Source organism: Pan paniscus, chromosome 9, assembly GCF_029289425.2.
Source record: "Pan paniscus chromosome 9, NHGRI_mPanPan1-v2.0_pri, whole genome shotgun sequence".
Classification (NCBI taxonomy): Eukaryota; Metazoa; Chordata; class Mammalia; order Primates; family Hominidae; genus Pan; species Pan paniscus.
This window is the reverse complement of record NC_073258.2, coordinates 101,003,416-101,025,199: the sequence shown is the minus strand read 5'-3', so window position 1 is coordinate 101,025,199 and position 21,784 is coordinate 101,003,416. Positions and strand designations below refer to the sequence as shown.

The following is a 21,784-nucleotide window of genomic DNA, read 5'->3' as shown; positions in this document are numbered from 1 at the left end:
TAGGAGATCCTTTAATGACTCTTCTTGGAAACTCAAAGCAGGCCTTGAGTCACCCCACTTGGCTCTCTTCTCAGCCCCATCCTGTCCCTCTGACTCCCAGAGTCTATCCTTGGTCTCACAGAAAGAAGGTATCCACAAGCCCAGAAGGCCTCCCAAATCTCCCTTCTTTATAACACTTTTATATGTTTTCTCCTAAAGCATTATTTTCCAGACATAATTTACATGAGAAGGGCAGAAGGGAAACAGAATGTTGTTCTTTCCATTCTTTGCCTTTTTATTGTCATACAATGGTATTTTCTCTGGTGTGTGTCCTTGAAGCCAGCCAAGACTCAGTGTTTGAAGTAACTGAGAGAAAGGTGATAGATGATAATTTCTTATACATCCCATAGTTTTGAAGCTTCCATATGTTTTAAAATACATATGCATACTAAAAATATATTTTGGCTTTATACCTTAAAGCTAAATGTTTTTCTCCCTTCTCAGTACCATGATTTGCTTTCTTCTTCTATCTCAGAGTTTACTGTTAGACTGTCTCTAATCCAGAGCCTAATTTCAAAGTGGGTTGTAATTATATGGGTTTGCATGGAATAAGGAGTCCATTTTGCACTCTCTGGGACAAGGAAAGCATATATGCAAAGAAGAATACAGCAGATGTTCTTAACTGCCAACTTCATGGAAAAAAAGGTATTTATTGATACAAATGAATGACATCAACCTAAACATATCTATGTCTAAGAGACAAAAACAATAATTCATGTAACTTCACCAGGTACATTAATTTTTATATTGGTATTGTAAAATAAAGAGGGGGATTACTTATAAGAAGAAGGGCTATTTATTTTTAGATGTATTTTTTCTTTAGATATGTGATCACTCAAAAGGGATGTTTGCAGACAATCCTAAGAAGATATTTTTCTCATGGGATTTTTTTAATCAAAATGTGATATTTTAAAATTAAATTTTCTTGGTCTGTTTTACATCATCCATGTTATAAAATGTGTAGGAAAAGTATTGTAGGAAGGAATTATCACCCAAGGTAAAGGAAGAAGGAAAACCATAAAGCAGAGCAAAATGTGTTTAATTTAACACACTCTAAATACTTTACATATAACTTGGATATTAACAATTAAAATTCGCTCATTTAATGAGATGGTGAACAATGTAGTTGGCAATTGTTTCTTATTTATATACTCTCTCCTATTAATTGGATAGTAAACCAGGAAGAAAGGAATAGTTTTGAAGAAAGTGGGCTAATTTTTGTTACATTGGAAAACGCAACAAAGAGAGCTCATCTTTACTCTTCTGCTAATATACATTTACCAAATTCTAAGGTGAGACGCTATCTTAGAAATTATCTGGTGTAACTTTTTCACTTTGATTTCTCCAGAAATTAATGCCCAGGCAAATCATGTGACTGGCTTTATATTACACAGCTGACTAGAGATTAAGCTGGGATTTGATCCAGAGAATTCCTGACTTTGGATTTAGGGCTTTTTTTTTTTTTTCCTTGTATCCCATAACCTTTAAAATAAAATCCAATTGACAATGAGTTTAAATACTTGGGCTCACTAAAGCTATGGTTTTCCAATGCTTCTCAAAGTGTTTCGGGATGGATCAACTGATACTAATACGTATGCAACAGCATTTTAAATCCAATTTGTAGGCAAAAATTGTATTTGGCTCCATCTCTTTAGCCAATATAGAAGGAAGATTCCAGCCAAAGTCGCTCTTTTTCTGCCACCCCAGTTCCATCTGTCTTTCTCCTCCCTCTCTCATTATGTTATTCTATTACATTTTAAATAAGTCTATGTGGGGAAGGGGCCTCTTTTCACTTCTTTCTCTAGAGTTAAAGCACTGTGATGGTTCTGTAGGACTTGGTTCAAGAGATTTCCCACTCCATCTGGTTGATTGCCATGTAGGTACACAATATAAAAGAAGATATTAAGAAAAAAATGGCAGAAATGAGTATATCTTTGAATACTGACTTAAGGCTAATGTGCATTTATGACTACGAGTTGCATGTTTAAGCTCTATAGCTTGTAAGAAATTAAAGAAACTCCAAAAATTACTGTTCTTGAGGAGAAGGACAGGCAGGCATTTTATTTATTTATTTTATCATAATTACTGTTAACGATGCTTTAAATAATGAATTGCCACTTTATGTAGCAACATAACTTTTGAGAAGTATTGTGTAAATATTGAACAAAGGTGGCAAAGAAACCAGATTTAAATAATGAGGTATTCTCAGTTTTTTACTGGGGGTTTAAAAATAATTACATATTACTTTCAGTTTGACATAACATAAAATAATGGCAGAAAGTAATTGTTTTTATCAAGTCGATGTTTGTCCTGTTTTTTTTTCTTAGCACTTCATAGCTAAGCAAGGTCTTACATTTGATTCAAAATTTCTAAAGTTATCATTACTAAAAGAATAAAAGTGTATTCACTTACGGCCCTGATGCTTTCAAAATGTCCACCCTCTTCCTCGAAATCAATAGGCTGTCCTTTCAGAGTCCAGTAGAAAGTGACATCCAAACTAGCATCGTGAATTGCTTTGCAATTAAGGACAATGCTTTCTCCCACTGTCAATTCTGTTCTTTTAGGAGTAAGTTCTATCCTTGTAGGTTCTATAGAAATAAAAATACGTTAATTAACATAATCAACCTGTTGTGTTACCATACATAATATTTTGCTTGAAATAATTGAGAAAAGAAGAAATCTATACAATACAGTTGCTCCAGATACATATACCAGATTTTTTACATCTTTATTAGCTTTTGGATGCTAGGGCATATTACCATGTTTTCGTAGGGGAGAAATGATTTAAGAGCCTCTGTTCCTATTAAGAATGTAACTTGGATTTTAAAAAGACAAGAGACTACCTAATTAGAAGCAGCATTTGACATTATGGAAGGAGGAACATTAGAAAAAAAGAAGAGGCTGTAGCCTCTCTGACCACTTTCAAGGATCATTAAGTAAATAAAAGATTTTTTACAATAAAAAGGTTATCTGTTTCAGGAAGAATTCAGAGAGGGTTCACTTCCTTAAAGATGAGAGGAGGCTACAGGGCAATAGAAAGCACCTCCCTCCAAATAACTATCTTAACAGAGATAAAAATATAATACTACAACAACACTACCTTGTATTTGCTTTACACTCGACAAAAAGCTTTTAGGAGTAGAAAAGTATTTTTTAATCAGAAGAACGTACCTGTTTTTGTACCTTTGCTGTATTGTAGACGGCTTAATTGGCATATATAAAGAAAGGTAGAAACACTGAATGGAAATGTTTTTAGAAAACAATGTTTATGTTTAACTCCTTAATGATTCAGTTAAATTTTAAAAACACACTTTTTTACTGGGTTTAGAGCAACTTTGAACCAATACAGGCTTTACATTTAAGAGTTAAGTTAGTGATTAGCTGATTACAAGATGATGTGTTTTAAATATAGTAGAGAGGTGATGAAGATTTTGGTTTTATCTTCTTTCCTAATTAGATTCCTGGTCATAGATACCTCAAGACAATTAACACAGTGATTAACAATTGGCTTAAATTTCCTATTCTAGGTCTATTGTTTGCGACAGTGCAGTCTGATGAAACACCATTCCTAACCACTGATCAGATCCTTTAATGTTCCATGTCCTTCTAAGCAGTCACTGAGAAAAAAATGGAATCCTGGGACAGGAATGTCACTGTAAATATTAACATTCTGGAAGTCAAATGTTCCATATGGCATTCTAAGTTCTGGCCTCATCAGAGAAGACAGATAAAAGCAGTACACTGTAGTTTAAATTTTGTGGGGATTGGAGTGTTCTGAGTAAACAATTAAACTCATGATTAAGAAAATAACATTTTTGTTGTTATTTTAAAAATGTCTTTGGATCTAGTATTGCCTTATTACAAAATGGAACAACTAGCACACAGAAGGAATAAGAACGGAAAGGCTGCGTTTGAGTCCAGTAATGCATTATATAAATGAAAGTATATTTTACATTTTGTTCTTTTCTTTCTTGATGTTCTCTCTTCTAAAATATCAGAGTACTGGTATTTTAGTACCAGTAATGTAAATGTATTAATTACATTTTTATTTTAAAGACAGAAAAAATAATATTTTTATATTTTTATGGCCGGAGTATGGTTTGCCATATGATACATGCACAATGAAAACAATTAAAGACACATTGTGAAAAACATCTGAAGGGACTGCCTAAGATAGATTTTCTGTCACTAAACAATGACATAGAGCCTCAACAGAATGTTCTAGGTTTGAAATCCAGCTCATTTTAGAACTATAAAATGAATGGAAACATATAAGCAGTAATATGAATATTGCTTATATAAAATAAAGGTATATAAAAATTTCATTGATACAGACATCAACAAACAGCTCTGGACCCAGTTTATCTAATGTGAAGTCTTATACTACCCCTCCATCATATCCTCCTGCTGCTGCTCCTTTCTGCCCCAAATCCCTAGTTGAAGTGATAACAGAGTAATATTACTGATTGATGCTAAAATTATTCTTGGTAGAGGAAAAATATTTTTATACTGTTGGCATACTTTTAAGTTTTGAGACACTGACTAAAACTTCAGAAAGCTTGCCTCATTCTCTCACAAATTTTATTCAAAGCAAAATAAAATTGCTGCCAATAAGAGTTTCCTTCATTTTTGGTACCCTAAATGGTGGAAAGTAACAATGTGGCTGTTTTAGTTCTATGTTTGCAATGTATTTTATAAACACAAGCATGCACACACTTAAGTCCAAACATATATGCATTTATATTATATTTATTCTCTTTCCGATAAGGCCATGAGACTATGCTTGTAAAACATTTACCCGTGCTGTCTTACCTTTTACAGATAGCGAAGCTATAATTTCAGCAGAACCAAAGACGTTTTCCCCTCGGCAAACGTACTTTCCCTCATCTGATTTGGAAGCATTTAGGATCCGTAGACTCCCGTCTGGAAGAACAGCTATTCTGAAAATTATTTTAAAAAAGTTTTTTTTTCTGTTTTACTGCAATCAGCTAAATAGTAAGAACCAATGATGAAGTCTAAAACCATTTCTAGGGTGATAATAAGTAAGATAAAGGATCACTGAAAATATGCGGTGATAGTAGAAATATTTTACCCTTCAAGAAGTATAATAAGCTTACTTAAATCTTCTTATATTCAAAAAGGTTAAGGAGTAACAAGATATTTTTCTTTTGACATTTTTTGACAGTTAATTTTAAAACTTGCAGAAGGGGTGACCCTGAGTTTGGTTATTAGAACTTGTTACTACAATATCACCCAGTGATATTTTAATATTAAGCTTGAGTATTTCACCTAAAACCAAGAGTGACCTCAAAAGTCAAATATAAAAAAAAAACAGCATAAAAACATAGAGGAGTATAAGTACAGAACACAAAATTAATTGTATACAGCCAAGAGATGATTTATGGCAGTTATTCTGCGTTGCCACCAGAGTAGCAAGAGTATGAAAATGCAACCTGATACCTGGGCTGCTTGCACTGCACTTTTTAAACATAAGAATATGATATCTAAGTTTGCATTTGGGCTCTTTCAAGACCTTTGTTAAAACTGGACCTTCACTTTCATATGAAGGTGAAAAATTAAAGCGTTGTTAAAAATTTTTAGAAGTTCAGTGAAAATGAGGCTGACATTTGGAATTAACGTATTCTCCTGTGTATTTATTCCAGGATTATACAGATTTCAAATTTAATTAGTACTTTTGTCCTTTTCTCCCTTCTATGCTCCAGAAATATAACCTATTATTTCACCAGTGCATCGACCTACTCCGGCAACCTGAAACATAATAGACACGGCTGTTGTGGTTTCAGTGAACATGCCACTAGCTTTGGGTAAGAACCAGTAGCCCCTGTGAACTTTAAAATCCTAAAATCCTAAAATTGGATCCTCCTGATTCTAAGAAGGACAATTTATTCCATGGCAGTATGATAATATTAAACTATTTAAGATTTAGAAATAATGACTAAATGTTTAGTCAACATTCTTTGTTATTTTAAAATGTGTATTCAATCTTGCCAATTAACCGGAGCTCATGGTTATTTACAGCATTGAACTTTATAACAATTGATATTAGATTCTAGGCTGCTGAAAAAAACTGCCCAGAAATTTATACTTACATATTTTCATTAATAAAGATATCAGTTTGAAAACATATGGTTTCCAATATGGACCAAACTTGATTTATGATGTGTAAGAAGGAAGACAAATTTAGAAAAAAAGTCAAACTAGAAATGGTGAACTTCATTTTGTCATTTAAGTCTAGGAGAGATGCTAGCTTAAAACATTTGAAAAACACAATGCCCTTAAGAGTAATGTAATGCATTCAAGATTGTCAATGAAAAGTTCTATTCATTATATAGTGTTCATTTTCTATGAAAATGAAATGTTATTTATTCCATTTCAACCCCAAAGATACCTATGCTACAAAACAATGTATTAGAAAGCAAAAATTATACTCTTTGTAAACAAACAAGCATCCTCTTGTAAGAATTACAGACGGTTGACATTAATTTGTGCTGATCGTTAATATCTTGAAAATATGTGGATTTTACTGACTTGGGTGAATTCTCATCTAGCAGGTAAGAAGTTTGGCTTAAAAGTTTACTTCCTTTAAAGAAATAAATGTGTCACAGACACTGGCAGTATTATAGTTTTTGATTTAAGAGGAGTGCTTTCTTACTGACAGGAGGCAACATTTAACATAAACTATTAAAGACAGTTTATGAATACCCTGTACTTTCGGCCCCTGATCCACTTGGGCATGCAGAATTTTGAGTACCACAAGGTTTTTTTTTTTTTTTAAATTCAACTTATTTATTTTATAATTTTAACTTTTATTTTAGATCCAGGGGATACATGGGCAGGTTTGTTACCTGGGTGGGTATATTGCATGATGATGAGGTTTCGGATTGATTGATCCTGTCACCCAGGGTAGAGCACAGTACCCAATAGTTAGTTTTTCAACTCTTGCCCCACTTTCTCCCTCTCTCCTCTAGTAGTCTTCAGTTTTTATTGTTGCCATTTTAATGTCCATGAGTTCCATTGTTTACCTCCCACTTAAGAGTGAGAACATGTGGCACTGGTTTTCTGTTGCCGTGTTAATTCACTTCGGATAATGGCCTCCAGTTGCATCCATGTTGTTACAAAGGACAAGATCTCGTTCATTTTTATGGCTGGCTAGTATTCCATAGTGTGTATGTACCACATTTTCTTTATATAATTCACCATTGATGGGCACATAGGTTGACTCGATGTCTTCATTATTGTGACTAGTGCTACAATGAACATATGAGTATTTCATTTTGGTAGAACTATTTATTTTCTTTTGGATGTATAATCAGTAATGGGATTGTTGGGTTGAATAGCAGTTTAAGTTCTCTGAGGAATCTCCAAATTGCTTTCCATAGTGGCTGAACTAGTTTACATTCCCACCAACAGTATGTAAACATTCCCTCTTCTCCACAGCCTCACCAGCATCTGTTGTTTTTGTCTTGTTAATGATAGCCATTTTGACTGGTGTGAGATGGTGTCTCATTATGGCTTTGATTTGCATTTCTCTGACAATTAGTAATGTGGATCATTTTTTCGTATGTTTGTTGGCCTCTTGTCTGTTTTGTTCTTGTTGTTGTTTTAAGACAGAGTCTCACTCTGTCACCCAGACTGGAGTACAGTGGTGCAATCACAGCTCGCTGCAGCCTCAACCTCTGGGGGATGCAAGGGATCCTCCTGCCTCAGGTCTCTCCTCACCCCCTGTGGCCCGCTACACCCGGCTAATTTTTGTATGTTTTGTAGAGATATGGTTTCACCATGTTGGTCAGTCTGGTCTTGAACTCCTGGCTTCAAGTGATTTGCCCACCTTGGCCTCCCAAAGTGCTAGGATTACAGGAGTGAGCCACTGCACCTGGCTGGCCTCTTGTATGTCTTCCTGTAAGAAGTGTCTGTTCATGTCTTTTGCTCTTTTAATGGGGCTGTTTTTCAGTTGTTCAATTGTTTATGTTCCTCATAGATTCTGGATATTAGACCTTTGTTGTGTGCATAGTTTGAGAATATTTTCTCCCATTCTGCAGGGTATTTACTATATTGATAGTTTCTTTTGCTCTGCAGAAGCTCTTTAGTTTAATTAGGTCACACTTGTCAATGTTTTTTGCTGTGGTTACAATTGTTTTTGAGGACTTAGTCACAAATGTCCCAAGGCCAATGTCCAGAATGATGTTTCCTAGTTTTTCTTCTAGGATTCTTATACTTTGAGGTCTTACATTTACATTTTTAATCCATTTTTAGTTAATTATTGTATATGGTGAGAGGTAGGGGTCCAGTTTCATTCTTTTGCATATGACTTGTCAGCGATCCCGACACCATTTATTGACCAAGAAGTCCTTTCCTCATTACTTATTTTTGTCAACTTTGGTAAGATGACTGTAGGTGTGGAGCTTTCTTTCTGGTTTCTCTATTCAGTTCCATTGGTCTATGTGTCTGTCTTTGTACTAGTACCATGCTGTTTTAGTTACTGTAACCTTATACTATAGTTTGAAGCCCTGTAATATGATGCCTCCAGCTTTCCACTTTCTGCTTAGAATTGCTTTGGTTATTTGGGCTATTTTATGGTTCCATATGAATTTTAGAATAAGTTTTTCTAGTTACACGAGAAAAAAAAACCATTGGCAGCTTGATAGGAATAGCGTTGAATTGTAGATTGTTTTGGGAAGTATGGCCATTTTAATACTGATTTTTCCAGCTTTGCTGACAATCTGATTCTATACCTAGAAAACCCTAAAGACTGCCAAATGACTCCCGGAACTGATAAACAACTCCATTAAAGTTACAGGATACAAAATCGATGTACAAAACTCAACAGCATTTCTATACACAACAAGCAAGAGTGAAATGAAGAACATAATCCCATTTACAATAGCTGCAAAAAAATTAAAATACCTAGGACTATATGTAACTAAGGAGGTGACAGATCTCTATAAGGAGAACTATAAAACACTGCTGAAAGAGGTAATAGAAGACACACACAAATGGAAAAAAAATTCCACAATGTTTTTTGTCTGTTAAGTGGCAGTGTCATTTCTCCAAAATTCTGTCTACTGATTCAAATTGCAAATGCTTACCAGCTGAGCTCATTTTTTTTTAACTTCACAAAAATACAGATTAGATAATGTGATTTACATTACAATGTCTGTTATTGCACACATAATTACTTAGATAATTTAATATTGAATTAATACTTCCTTACAATACAGCCCATTTGTCTTCATTCCTCTGCTATTACCATGTGGCTTCTACATTATAGACTTTTCATATATGGGGATTAATTCTGCTCAGACAGTCTTTGACTTGAAGAAAGGGAGTGAAGGGAGCAGTAAGGTGAAGGTTTTCAGGGGCTGGGAGAGATTTTGGAAATTTAAATCAGCATTCTTGCATTCAAGATCAAGTCACACTTATGTCCTGGTCTCTAGACTTCTCCATAAGTTTCTATCTAGCCCTGGAGATGTCTTGCTTCTTACCTTGCACCTAGTTACTCAGTCTCTGCTTTGTTAGTCTGTCCAGTAGCCCAGTTCATGTAGGACATCACTGTGATTACCCCTATCTTGTAGGAATTTATTATTGACTTATTTTGCCTATCTTGATTTTGGGGCCATTTTCTGGACCCTATATTTGTTATTTCATTATATTTTTATTTATTTTTGAGACAAGGTCTTGCTCTGTCACCCAGGCTGGAATGCAGTGGTACAGTCATGGCTGAGTGCAGCCTCAACCTTCTGGGATCAAGAGATTCTCCCACCTCAGCCTCCTGAGTAAAGACTGGGACTACAGGCATGCACCACCATGCCTGGCTAATTTTTGTATTTAGTTACTTATTTATTTGTAGAGATGGGCTTTGCCATGTTGCCCATGATGGTCTCAAACTCCTAGACTCAAAGAATGTACCTGTCTTGGCCTCCCAAAGTGCTGGGATTACAGGCATGAGCCACCCTGCCCAGCCTGGACTCTCCATATCTATGTTTGGCTTACTTGTCAGATACTACACAACTTAGTTTAAACCTTTACAAATAGACTGCTTGCCTGGAAGTACCGTCTGTTTACCCATTGCGATATTATTTAGTGATCTTTGATTTCTAGATTACATTGTTTAACAACAGAAATTTATTTCCTCACAATTCTGAAGACTGGACAGTCCAAAATCAGGTGCAAGAATGGTTGGGTTTGGGTAAGGGCTGTCTTCCTGGCTTGCAGATTGCTGCCTTCTCACTGTGCGCTCACGTGGCCTTTCCTCAGTGCATATCTGTGGCAGAGAGAGAGAGGTTTCTCTTCCTCTTCTAAAACATCACCAGTTCTATTGGATTGGGAGCCTATACTTATGAACACATTTAACTTTAATTACTTCTTAGAAGCCCTCCCTCAAACACATTTAAATTGAGGGTTAGGGCTTCAACATATGCATTTTGGGAGGACACAGTTCAGTCCATTACGTGTCCTTCCTCTGCTTCCAAAAATTCACAAGTGAAGTTAGGAATCATTTTTCCCCTTAATGTATTGTGTACTTGTAGGAAGCCAGGAAATAAATACCGAGACCTTGCTCTTCTTTATCACTTCTGCTGCCCCATTCTCAGGGACAAGGGAGCCCACTGATGTAGTTCTTAGGGGTCAGTCTCTTGGGGTATAGTGCAGAGTACTGAAGGGTGGAGAATGAATCTGGAGAGGAGAATGGAGGATACCTGATCAGGGTGTGTCACAATAGTTGCAAAAAGCTAGAAATGAATTCTTAGACTTAAGGAAGTTGAGAGAGTAGAACTTATCCAGTAAAACTTCATTTTACAGATCAAATAACAAAACCCCCCAAAAGTTAAAATGACTTGATTGAGCCCATGACTTATGTATGAGACAATTTTCACACTGGTATAAAGACATACCTGAGACTGGGTAATTTATGAAGTAAAGAGGTTTAATTGACTCACAGTTCTTCATGAATGGGGAGGCCTCAAGAAACTTATAATCATGGAGAAAAGGGAAGCAAACATGTCCTTCTTCACATGGCGGCAGGAGAGAGAGTGCCAAGGTGGGAAGAGCCCCATATAAAACCATCAGTCCTCATGAGAACTCACTACAAATCATGAGACCAGCATGGGGGAAACCACCCCCATGATACAATGACCTCCCACTGGGTCCCTCCTTCAACATGTAGGGATTACAATGTAGATGAGATTTAGGTGGGGATACAGAGCCATACTGTATCAACTTATTAATAAGAAATATAATTTGTAAATGATCCCTATATATCATATGTAAGCACTTTAGAAAATAGAAAAGTAATAGTTTTCCACTGCTGCATAACAAATAGCTATTAATGAACTAAACATACATTTATTCTTTTGGTTAGAAGTCTGGGTGGGTGGGCTTAATTGGATTTTCTGCTTACAGTCTCAAAAGGTCTTGGCCAGGCTGGGCTCCTCTCTGGACGCTCAGGAGAGGAAGCTGCTTCCAAGTTCATGCCTGTTGGCAGAATTTGTCTTGTATGTGTCCCTGTTCCCTTGCTGTCTGTCAGTTGGATACTGCTTTCAGCTTCTGGAAGCCACTGGCATTCCTTGGCATACATCCTCTTTCAGCAGATTAGATTTCTTTTTGGTACCATATCAGGGTGGACATTATATCATAGAATCATTTAATTAATCATTAATTAAGACCCTATGTTTTAAAGCAGGATAGGGCTGTGTTCAAATTACTGACACTGACTACTCTATGTGTGATCTTAAGCAAAGTTTCTTAATCTCCTTCCTAAATGTAAAACTGTCATAATATCTAGTTCTTTAAAAGTATTGACTACATAATATATGTAAATGTACTGTAGTGGCATGTGATATACATTAAATTTTACTGAAAATATAAGTGAAATGTGTGATAAATGTTAAAAAGGAAATAGTAGAGAGTGCCAGGAAATAACACAGAAACCAACCTGAGCTATTTACGGAAGTAGTTAAGTCTCTTCTCAGGGAGTAATATTTGAGCTGAGAACTGAAGGGTGATTGATTTGAGCTTATCCTTCAGTGTGGGAAAGCAGGGGGACTTGCATTTGCAAAGATCCTGAGGTCGGAAGGACAAGAAAACCTTGAAGAAATGGCCAATCCTGATGGCAACAGAGAGATGGTCAGGGAGGGGCAAAAGATGAGACTGGAGAGGTAGGCGAGGGGGAGACCCTGTAGAACATAGTATCCTGTGAAAATCATTTGTTCTTAATTTTAAGGGCAATGGGAAGCTATTAACATTTTTCAACAACTTTACTGAGTTATTATAGGCATATAATCGCACATGTTTAAAGTGTATGCTTTGAAAAGTTTTCCTGTATGTCTGTAGTCATAAAACCATTACCATAGTGAAGATAATAAACATATGCATCACCCTCAGAAGCATCCCTGTGTTTCCTTGCATTCCCTCAGCCCCTTCTAACCCCATCGTTGTCCTAGGCAACTACTGATCTGTTTCCCATCACTATAAGTTAGTTTGCATTTTTCTAGTTTGCATTTTTCTAGAATTTTCTATAAACAGAATAATACATTACATACTTTTACTCTAGTTTATTTCACTTGGCATAATTAAATTGAGATTCAGCCCTGGGGCTCCAATTATCAATAATTCACTTCCTTTTATTGCTGAGTAGTATTCCATTGTGTGTATATACCATAATTTGTTTATCCATTTACCTGTTGATGGATGTTTGGGTTGCTCTCAGCTTAGGGCTATAAAAAATAAAGATACCATGAACATTCGTGCACAAGTCTTCTATGGATATATGCTTTCATTTCTTTTGGGTAAATATTTAAGATTGCAATGACTAGATCAACTTCTTTATGCTTACGTTTACCTTTTTAAGAAGCTGACATAATCTTTCCAAGTGGTTGTACCACTTTACATTCCTACCAGCAGTGTATGAGAGCTCTTGCAGCACTTCATATGGTCGGTCTATTTTATTTTTGCTATCATAACAAGTAGGTAGTAGAATCCATTGTGGCTTTAAGTTGCATTTCCCTAATGATCTTGAGCAATTTTTCATATGTTCATTTTCCATCTGCATATTGTCTTTGGTGAGCTAATTGTTCAAATATTTACCCTTTTTTAACAATTTATTCATTAGATTTCAAGATTTAGAGTTTTTTTTTTTTTACAGTGTATAAATAACTCTTATTTTAGGTATGAAACATGCAACTATTTTCTACCAGTCTGTGGCACTTCTCAATGTTTTTCCAAAAACAGAAATTCCTCATGTTGAAGTTTAATTTATTGATTTTATTTTATGCATTGTGCTTTTGTTTTATTCAGAAATATTTACTTAACCTAAGGTCACAGAGATTTCTGTTTTTCTTTTCCTAGAAATGTTATAGTTTTAAATTTGATGTTTATGTCTGTGATACACTTTGAATCACTTTTTATTTGTGGTATGAAGTAGAATCTTACTATTTATTTATTTTGCAAATGGTTACTCAGTTGCATCATACTTTGATTTTGAAATGATGAACTTCTATGATCTGGATGTTTATGTCTGCCTCAAATTCATATGATGAGCCTCTAATTGCCAATGTGATGATATTTAGAGATGGAGTCTTTGGATGGTAGTAAGGTCATAAAGATTAGTGCCCTTATAAGAAGAGACATGAAAGAGATTGTTTTCTCTCTCTCTCTCTGCTCTCTGACAAGTGAGGACACAGAAGGAAAATAGCCATCTGTAAACCAAAAAGAGGGCCTTCACTAGAAACTAACCATCTTAGCATCCTGATCCTGGACTTCACAGCCTCCAGAACTATGAGATGTAAATATGTAAGCAACCAGGCTGCAGTAATTTGTTACAGCTGCCCAAACTAAAACACTGTATTTTCTCACAGGCTTTATTTACATCACTGTTAAAAATCAATTGGCATATATATGTAGGTCAAATTCTTGATTCTCTGTTCTGCTGCATTGATTTACCTGTCTTTATGACAAACCCGCACCATTTTGAATACTATAGCATAATGACCTCTCTTGAAGTTGTATAGATTAAGTCCTTTTACTTTTCTCTTCCTTTTCAAATTGTTTTGGCTGTTCTGTGTCCTTTGCATTTCCAAATGAATTTAAGAATTAGCTTGTCAGTTTCTAAAAAGGCATGCTGAGATTTTGATTGGAACTTCAGTGAGTCATATAACTCATGAAGAAGACATATCTCCGTCTATTTAGGTCTTCAATTTCTCTAAGCAATGTTTTATAGTTATTGGTCTATAGGTCTTAGACATCTTTTTAAAGGTTTATATCTATATTTTTGGTGCTTTTGTAAAGTATTTATTTAATAAATGAACATTTTGGAGATAATTGTAAGGTCACATGCAGTTTTAAGAAATAAAACAGATTCCTTCTATGCTTTCCTCAGTATTCTCCAATAATATTTTACAAAATTATAGTATAATATCACAACCAGCATATTGATATTTTTATACGCGTTCATCTTAATTTAGATTTTTCCAGTTTGACTTATTTGTGTATGTGTGCATTTTAAGTTTTATACAATATTTGTCACCACTTTGGGTTTGTTTACCTACCACCACAATAAAAATATTGAACATTTCTAACCCACCGATTCTTTATTTTCCTTTTTATAACCACACTCATCTTCATCCCACATACTCACCACCATTCGCTTCCTAATTCCTGGCAACTGCTAATTTCTCTCCATTTATAATATTATTTTTCCATTTCAAAAAAATCTTAGATTTGTGGAATCTAACAGTATGTAACTTTTGGGGATTGGTTTTTTCAATCAGTTTACTTTCCTTCCTGGAGGCTCATCCAAATTGTTGCATGTATCAGTAGTTTATTTCCTTTTATTGCTAAGTAGTGATCCATGGTATGGATGTACCATAGTTTGCTTAACCATTCAGCTATTGAACAACATCTGGGCAGGTTCTACTTTTTTATAATTACAAACAAAATTGCTACAAGCATTGATGTACAGATATTTATGTGAACATAAGTTTTAATTTCTCTGGGATAAATGCCCAAGAGTATAATATCTGTGTCATATGGAAATTGCATATGTAGTTTCATAAGAAACAGCCAAAATGTTTTTCAAGGTGGCTGTATCATTTAACATTCATACCAGCAATGTATGAATGATCCACTTTGTACACATCATCACCAGTTAGCAGTGGGTGATATTTTAGTTATTTTGTTTTGTTTTCTGATTGTAATGATGTTGAAAATCTTTTTCTGTGCTTGCTGTCTCTTCATATCTTCTGCTCATTTTCTAATTGGATTATTTTTACTTTCCTGATAAGTGTTGAGAATACTTTATATATTCTAGATACCAGTTCTTTGTTGGATATGTGATTTGAAAGCATTTTCTGCCAGTCCGTAGCTGACCTTTTATCCTTTTTACCTGAGCTTTCACAGAGCAAGAGTTCTTAATTTTGATAAGTACCAATCTATCAACTTTCCTTTTATAGATCATACTTTTGGAATCATATCTGCCAATTCTTTGTTTATCCTTAGTTCATTATGCTTTCCTTGTGTGTATTTTTAAAATTTTTACAATATTACATTGACATTTAAGTCTGATTCATTTTGAGGTAATTTTTGTGGAGATGTAAGACAGGTTGAGAGGTTTGTTGTTGTTGTTTGTCTTTGTTTTTGCCTCAGGATATTAAATCACTCTAGCACCATTTTCCAAAAGGCTATCCTTTTTCCATTGAATCACTTTTTTGCTTTTGTCAAAAATCAGTTGAGCATATTTATGCGGGTTTATTTTTGTTATCTGTTTTGTTCTGTTAACCTATGTGTCTATTCCTGCACCAGCATTACACAGTCTTGATTACTGTAGTCATCTAATAATCCTTAAATCGGGAAAAATAATTCATTTCACTTTGTTCTTCTTTGTCAAGATAGTTTTGCTAAGAATTTTGCATCTTGATTCTCATGAGATATTGCCTATAATTGTATTTTCTGTTAATGTTTTTGTCTAGTTTGGGTTTAAGCATAATGTTGTCCTTGTATAATGAGTTGGGAAGTACCTGCTCCACCTCAAATCTCTGGAAGAGTTTTTGTAGAGTTGGCATTAATTTTGCCTTAAATGTTTGGTAGAATTCTCCAGTAGGGAGTTCTAGACCTAAAGTTTTCTTTGTGGGAAAGATTTAAGCTACAAATTAAATATTTAAAAAAGACATAGGACTATTCTGATTATCTACTTCTTAAATGAGTTCAAAAAGACTTTTAAGCTGGGGAATGTAATTATAAAATATAAATTTCCTTTGTTATTTATGTAAATGCAAATTTGATTCATTAGTTCTGGCTTAGCAATGGATAAATTATTTTTAGTTCAATATGGTTATAATCTAGTAACAAGTGAATTCTAGTATATCATCACCTCTCAGGTATAATCAGGTAAATGCAGGTTTCATTATTATCAGACACTGTATGACTCAATAGCTAATTCAAGGGTGTCACGTTTCTTCTCACAGGTTTTTCACATTTTTCCTCCTGGTCTTATTTCTATTTGGTTGAACTATAGAAAATTTTCATTATTTGGCTATTTTTATCTGATAAAAACGTCAATTTTACTTGGTTCAACCTAATGGTTTTATACTATTGTGTACCAGTACTCTTACAGTACTGTAGAATAGGAAGGTTATGCTTATGTCAGGAGTACAGAAGTTTCACATTTATTCCATAGAAGTTTTCTCTGTTATCTCTGATTGCTTATGTCATAAACTGGCCCAATATCTGATGCTCATGATCCAAATGCTACAGGTTAAAAATTAAAGCAGTTGAACTCATGAAACTAGAGAATAGAATGATAGTTACCTGAGGCTGTGGCAGCATGGGAGTAGGGGATGATGGTGGAGATGAAGATAGTTAATGGGTACAAAAATATAATTAGATACAATGAATAATCTAGTATTTAAGAGCACAACAGGATAAGTACAGTTGACAATAATTTGTTGTACATTTTAGAATAACTGAGGGAGTACAATTGGAATGTTCACAACACAAAGAAATGATGAATGCTTGCCCTGATGTGATGATTACACATTGTGTTCCTGTATCAAAACAGGTCATGTGCCCCATACGTGTATATGCCTCTGATGTACCCATAAAAATGTCAAAACATGCTATGAACTAAGCAGGTGGCTCTCCCAGCACCTTCAGCAAGTGACGTTGAATCTTTGGGATGCCACCCATTGGGGGTCAGCTGGAGAGTTCTTGAATATATCACCTTCGTTTAAGCATCCATGCTGACACCTCTCCAGTGACCAAGATAGAGAAAAATAGAATATTCCAAATCAAACAGTGACTTTAAAATTTGTCACATAAAAGCGGCACACAACACTTCTATTCACACTTCACTGGCAAGGCAAATAGTCTCATGTGACCTCAGAACAGCAAGGAAACACAATCTTACTATGTGTGTGGAAGAAAAACCACAACTGTCTGGTGAATAGCATTAATGCTTAGTGTATATCTTGTGCTATGCCATACATGGCAGAAGAGATGAAGGAAGTTTTAAGGTACAATCTTTGTCCATAAAGTCCTAACCATTTAATTGTTCACATGAGAATTGCAGAATGTTAAAATTATGTATCAAACTATAATTCTAGTGTAGCTCAGAAGGAAGGACCAATAAAAGCTGGAGGAGCCCAGTTACAAGTGGACAAGATTTGATACAGATTTGAAAGAATGAACAGAGAGGAGGAAGTAGACGAAGATTTTAAGAAGAAAGGGAACAAATGAGCAAAGGAGGAGAATTCAAAAGTGAGCATGGTATGTTTATAAGATAGAAAAGAAATAGACGAGAATAGAGTTTTGCTTTTAGGAAAACGAGTTAATAACGTTTGGAGAGTCATGATGGCAGCTGTACTGTCAGTAGCTACTAATGAACAGCACAAGAAAAGAGCTGCTATTCTCCTTATGGTAGAAGAGGGAGTGGAGCTGAGGGTTTTGCTACAGTGCATTGCTAAAGGGTTCATGATCCAGAGAACAGATGGATTCTGAAAACCATCATAAATAATGGTACTCTTTGCTTTTGCCTCTACCTATTTTCTCTGTACAGGACATTGAGTTCGCTCCTTTGAAATGAGAACCCTGGCAGGTTTTTTTATGCTGAGTACAGGGTGGGGATGTGGCCATAAACCAGGTCAGAAGAGAGAGAACTTGGACCAGAAAAACAGTGGCTACATAGAGGCTGAAAGTATATGACGTCATCTGGGTTGACTATGTAGGCCATCTCCTTCACACCACAGGACTTCCAACAATATCCCCAAAAGAGCATGAATATATTCAATTTAACACTGAACAGAACTTTAAACTCTACGTATACGTCGGCTCCCTGTTTTGGTAGATGAAATAGCCATCTTTTTTAAAAGGAAAGACTATTATACATACAATTTTAATTAAAGGAGATAAGTGCTAAACAGAGACACACCTTTCAGGTGAAAGTGGTATCTAAGCACAGACTTGAAAATGGGAACTAATGGGAATTAGTTCACTGAATGGCTGGAAGTGGAGAAAGAGTGAAGTATTTCAGTCAGATTCATCAACTACTACTATAGAAACTACACATTGAGTAGTTTCTAAATTCCAGGTACTGTAGATGGCTTCTGGGATAAGATTCTGAATATGACCCAGTTCCTACCCTCAGGTACCACAGTGTGAAGGTGGTACCTGACAAGTAAACACGCAATTACTATGTAGTGTAATCAATTCTGGAAAGGGGGAAATACAGGGAGCTACTTGAAATACACAGCAGGGGTGCTGTGAGCACAGTTAGGGAAGGCATCTAAGAGGAGCTGACATCTCACTTGGAGGTCCAAAATTCGTTAGCCTTATCTTTTTCCTGGCTTGGGAGGGGAATAGGTAAAATGACCCATGGATAAGCCTATTGAATTTTTTCTTAATTACTTTTCTGAACTCTAGTCTTTGCTCCTTTCCTTCAAATTGCACATTATCTCAGGATTTAATTTCTAAAATTACAAATCTGATCACTCTTTTCCTAAACATTTCATGGCTCCCCATGCCTACAAGATAACATACTCTTCAGCAGAAGAGCTGAAGATCTTCACCAAATAGTCATAACCTCAATTATTTCCTGCTCTGTGCTGGGAAGATCTCGGAACTGTCTTGTAATGCATTCTCAATATATGCTTTATTGAGAGGTTACATATGCATTTTATACACACAAACACACACCATACTATATGAAATATACTCATATATTAAATATGTAGTAAAACAAACAGTAATTACAAATTAGAATTAGAATTAAAAGCAAGTATGTTACACTATTTTCTCCCTTCCCTCTTCCATTCCCCTCATGGATCTCTTGCTCACTCTGTAAATTGCTCAGACCTCTATTTGGAGACCATTATTCTAGTTATGTAAGACCACATGCTTTTCAGTGGTCAGATTCCTAACTATTTATCACTGCTCAAATATATCTGCCTGAACTCATCCTTCATCCACTTTACATAGAATTTTTCCTGCCTTCATTTTTGCTTCCTCAGGGCTTCATCATAGCATTTGTTACATTTTTCCTTAATAGACAAGAGACAGGTTGTTTTATCCATTAAGCACTATAGTTTCAACATTTTTAAGGGCCAACATAAAAATTTGAGACCTTAAAAAATAACTATTGGCTTGAACAATAAAATAATAACTGTAGTGTTGAAAATAATACAATGTAACGTTATAACAATCAGCCAACTACAACCTAATTCTTCCATTGTCATATAAAAGTGTTACCATCATAAGAATATAATAAAAATGTTAGGCTGGCTCAGTGGCTTATGCCTGTAATCCCAGCATTTTGGGAGGCAGAGGTGGGTGGATCACTTGAGGTCAGGAGTTTGTGACCAGCCTGGCCAAAATGGTAAAACCCCGTCTCTACTAAAAGTACAAAAATTAGCTGGACATGGTGGCAGGTGCCTGTAATCCCAGCAACTCGGGAGGTTGAGGCAGGATAATCACTTGGAACCGGAAGGCAGAGGTTGCAGTGAGCCAAGATAGAGCCACTGCACTCTAGCCTGGGCAAGGGTGAGACTCCATCTCAAGAAAAAAAAAGTTATGAATCCCTTCAACTATAAAGTCAATTATAAAAGTAATTTTTAAATTTTTCTAGCAAAAAGCACCTTTTTATAGGATATAAGTACATTTTATTATTTTTGATATGATGCAGGATGAGATCTTAAAAAATAAGAGAGCCTAGGACCTATGAAAGTCTTAAAATGTTTCTGCTAATAATAAACATTTACTGATCACTTTTCATGTGTTAGACATCATACTACTTTTCTTCATGTAATGCTTCTAATCACTGTGTGAGTTGAGTATTATTGGTCTCATTTACTGATGATAACAATGTGGCTCAGTATGACTTACTACCTTGTTCAAGGTTATTTAGCAAGTGGCAGAACCCTAATTTCAACCAGGCTCTTTGATTTGTTACATATTTTCCCGTCAGTGTCTCCTTGACTAATTCGTAACCTCCTTCACTTTTTGTCTTCATAAAGGACACATTAACTGGTACATAGTGTTTTCCAAGTACTGCATACTCAATAAATGAGGACTAAATCAAACTGAATATACTTGAATCACTGTATTTTATAGATGAAGACATTGAGATCCAGATCACTTTAAATTCCTTTTTTGTTAAAAAAGGCAATGGTAATAATTTACTTCGATAACATTTATTAAGCCCTTAGTATTTGCTAGGCACTGTACAAGGCACTTTTGATACATTATCTTAATACTTACAAAGACCTAGCATATATTATTACACTCATTTAATACAGGAAGAGGAAGAAAATGAAGCACACCGGGCTGACAAACCTGAGGATTTTAAAAGTAGACCTGCTGGATTCCCAAATTTGTACTGAATTTTCAGCCACTGCACACTGACCCGAAGTAAATATCAAAAGAAAGCTTTGCATAAGATCACATGCTTAGTAGCAGCTCTGACCTACAATCCAGGCTGACAGAAGAGGAAACTCAAGGGTAACAAGATAAGACACGTGTTTCCCACAGATGATGGAAATGAAAGAAATTCATACTCTTTAACGCGATCAGTAAAATTTTTTAACAGCTAAGGGCAATACACACTCAAGAAAGGCTGTGCTGTCACCATGGTCTTTCTTCTAGATGAAGTTTAGCTGGAAGGAAGAAGTGAGGTGACCCAGAGAGACAAGGATGACAGCACTTGGAAAGTGAGGAAGAAAGCCTAAGTGCAGAATTTACTTTAATTAATGAGCCTCCACCCCTGGGGCTCAGCATCACTGCAAGAATCATGAAGAAACTGCAGAGACTTGTGTGCTAAGCCACCGAATAATTTCAGAACCTCCAGGCTCTAATGGAAGAATAAGAAGGGGGCCGCCTTTTTGTCAGCTGGATATCAGAAGGTGCTTGAGATTAAAACAAACAAACAAAAAACAAAATGGAGAAACAGACTTGTCTTCTTTCTGAAGGCTGTCTCTACAAGGTATTCGTCACAGGCATATCAGGCTAAATATATACAGAGCTACACTCAATCTTTTTGCTCAAATTGGCTTCTCACTTCAATGTTTTCCATTTTATAGGATTTTGTGTGGAAACTTCCATGTGTGCATGTACCTATTTTTGTGGAGACAGTATATAGTTTCCCTTAGATTCTCAAGGGACTCTGTGATGAAAACAAGGTTAAGAACTATCATACAATTGTTTATTTTATAGGTGCGATTACTATGCCCAGAGAAGGAAAGCCTAG

The 21,784-nt window shown here is 35.5% G+C and overlaps 1 protein-coding gene across 1 annotated transcript in view; it reads right to left on the bottom strand.

Annotated features, from left to right (window-relative positions):
- CNTN5 (contactin 5) overlaps positions 1-21,784 on the bottom strand; it is a 1,328,674-nt gene that overhangs the window by 156,896 nt on the left and 1,149,994 nt on the right. The window contains exons 14-15 of the mRNA XM_034933581.3: positions 4,852-4,979; positions 2,452-2,627 (exon numbers count right to left, since the gene is read on the bottom strand). Of these exons, the coding sequence (XP_034789472.3) occupies positions 2,452-2,627; positions 4,852-4,979 (304 nt within the window). The remainder of the gene's footprint in view (positions 1-2,451; positions 2,628-4,851; positions 4,980-21,784) is intronic.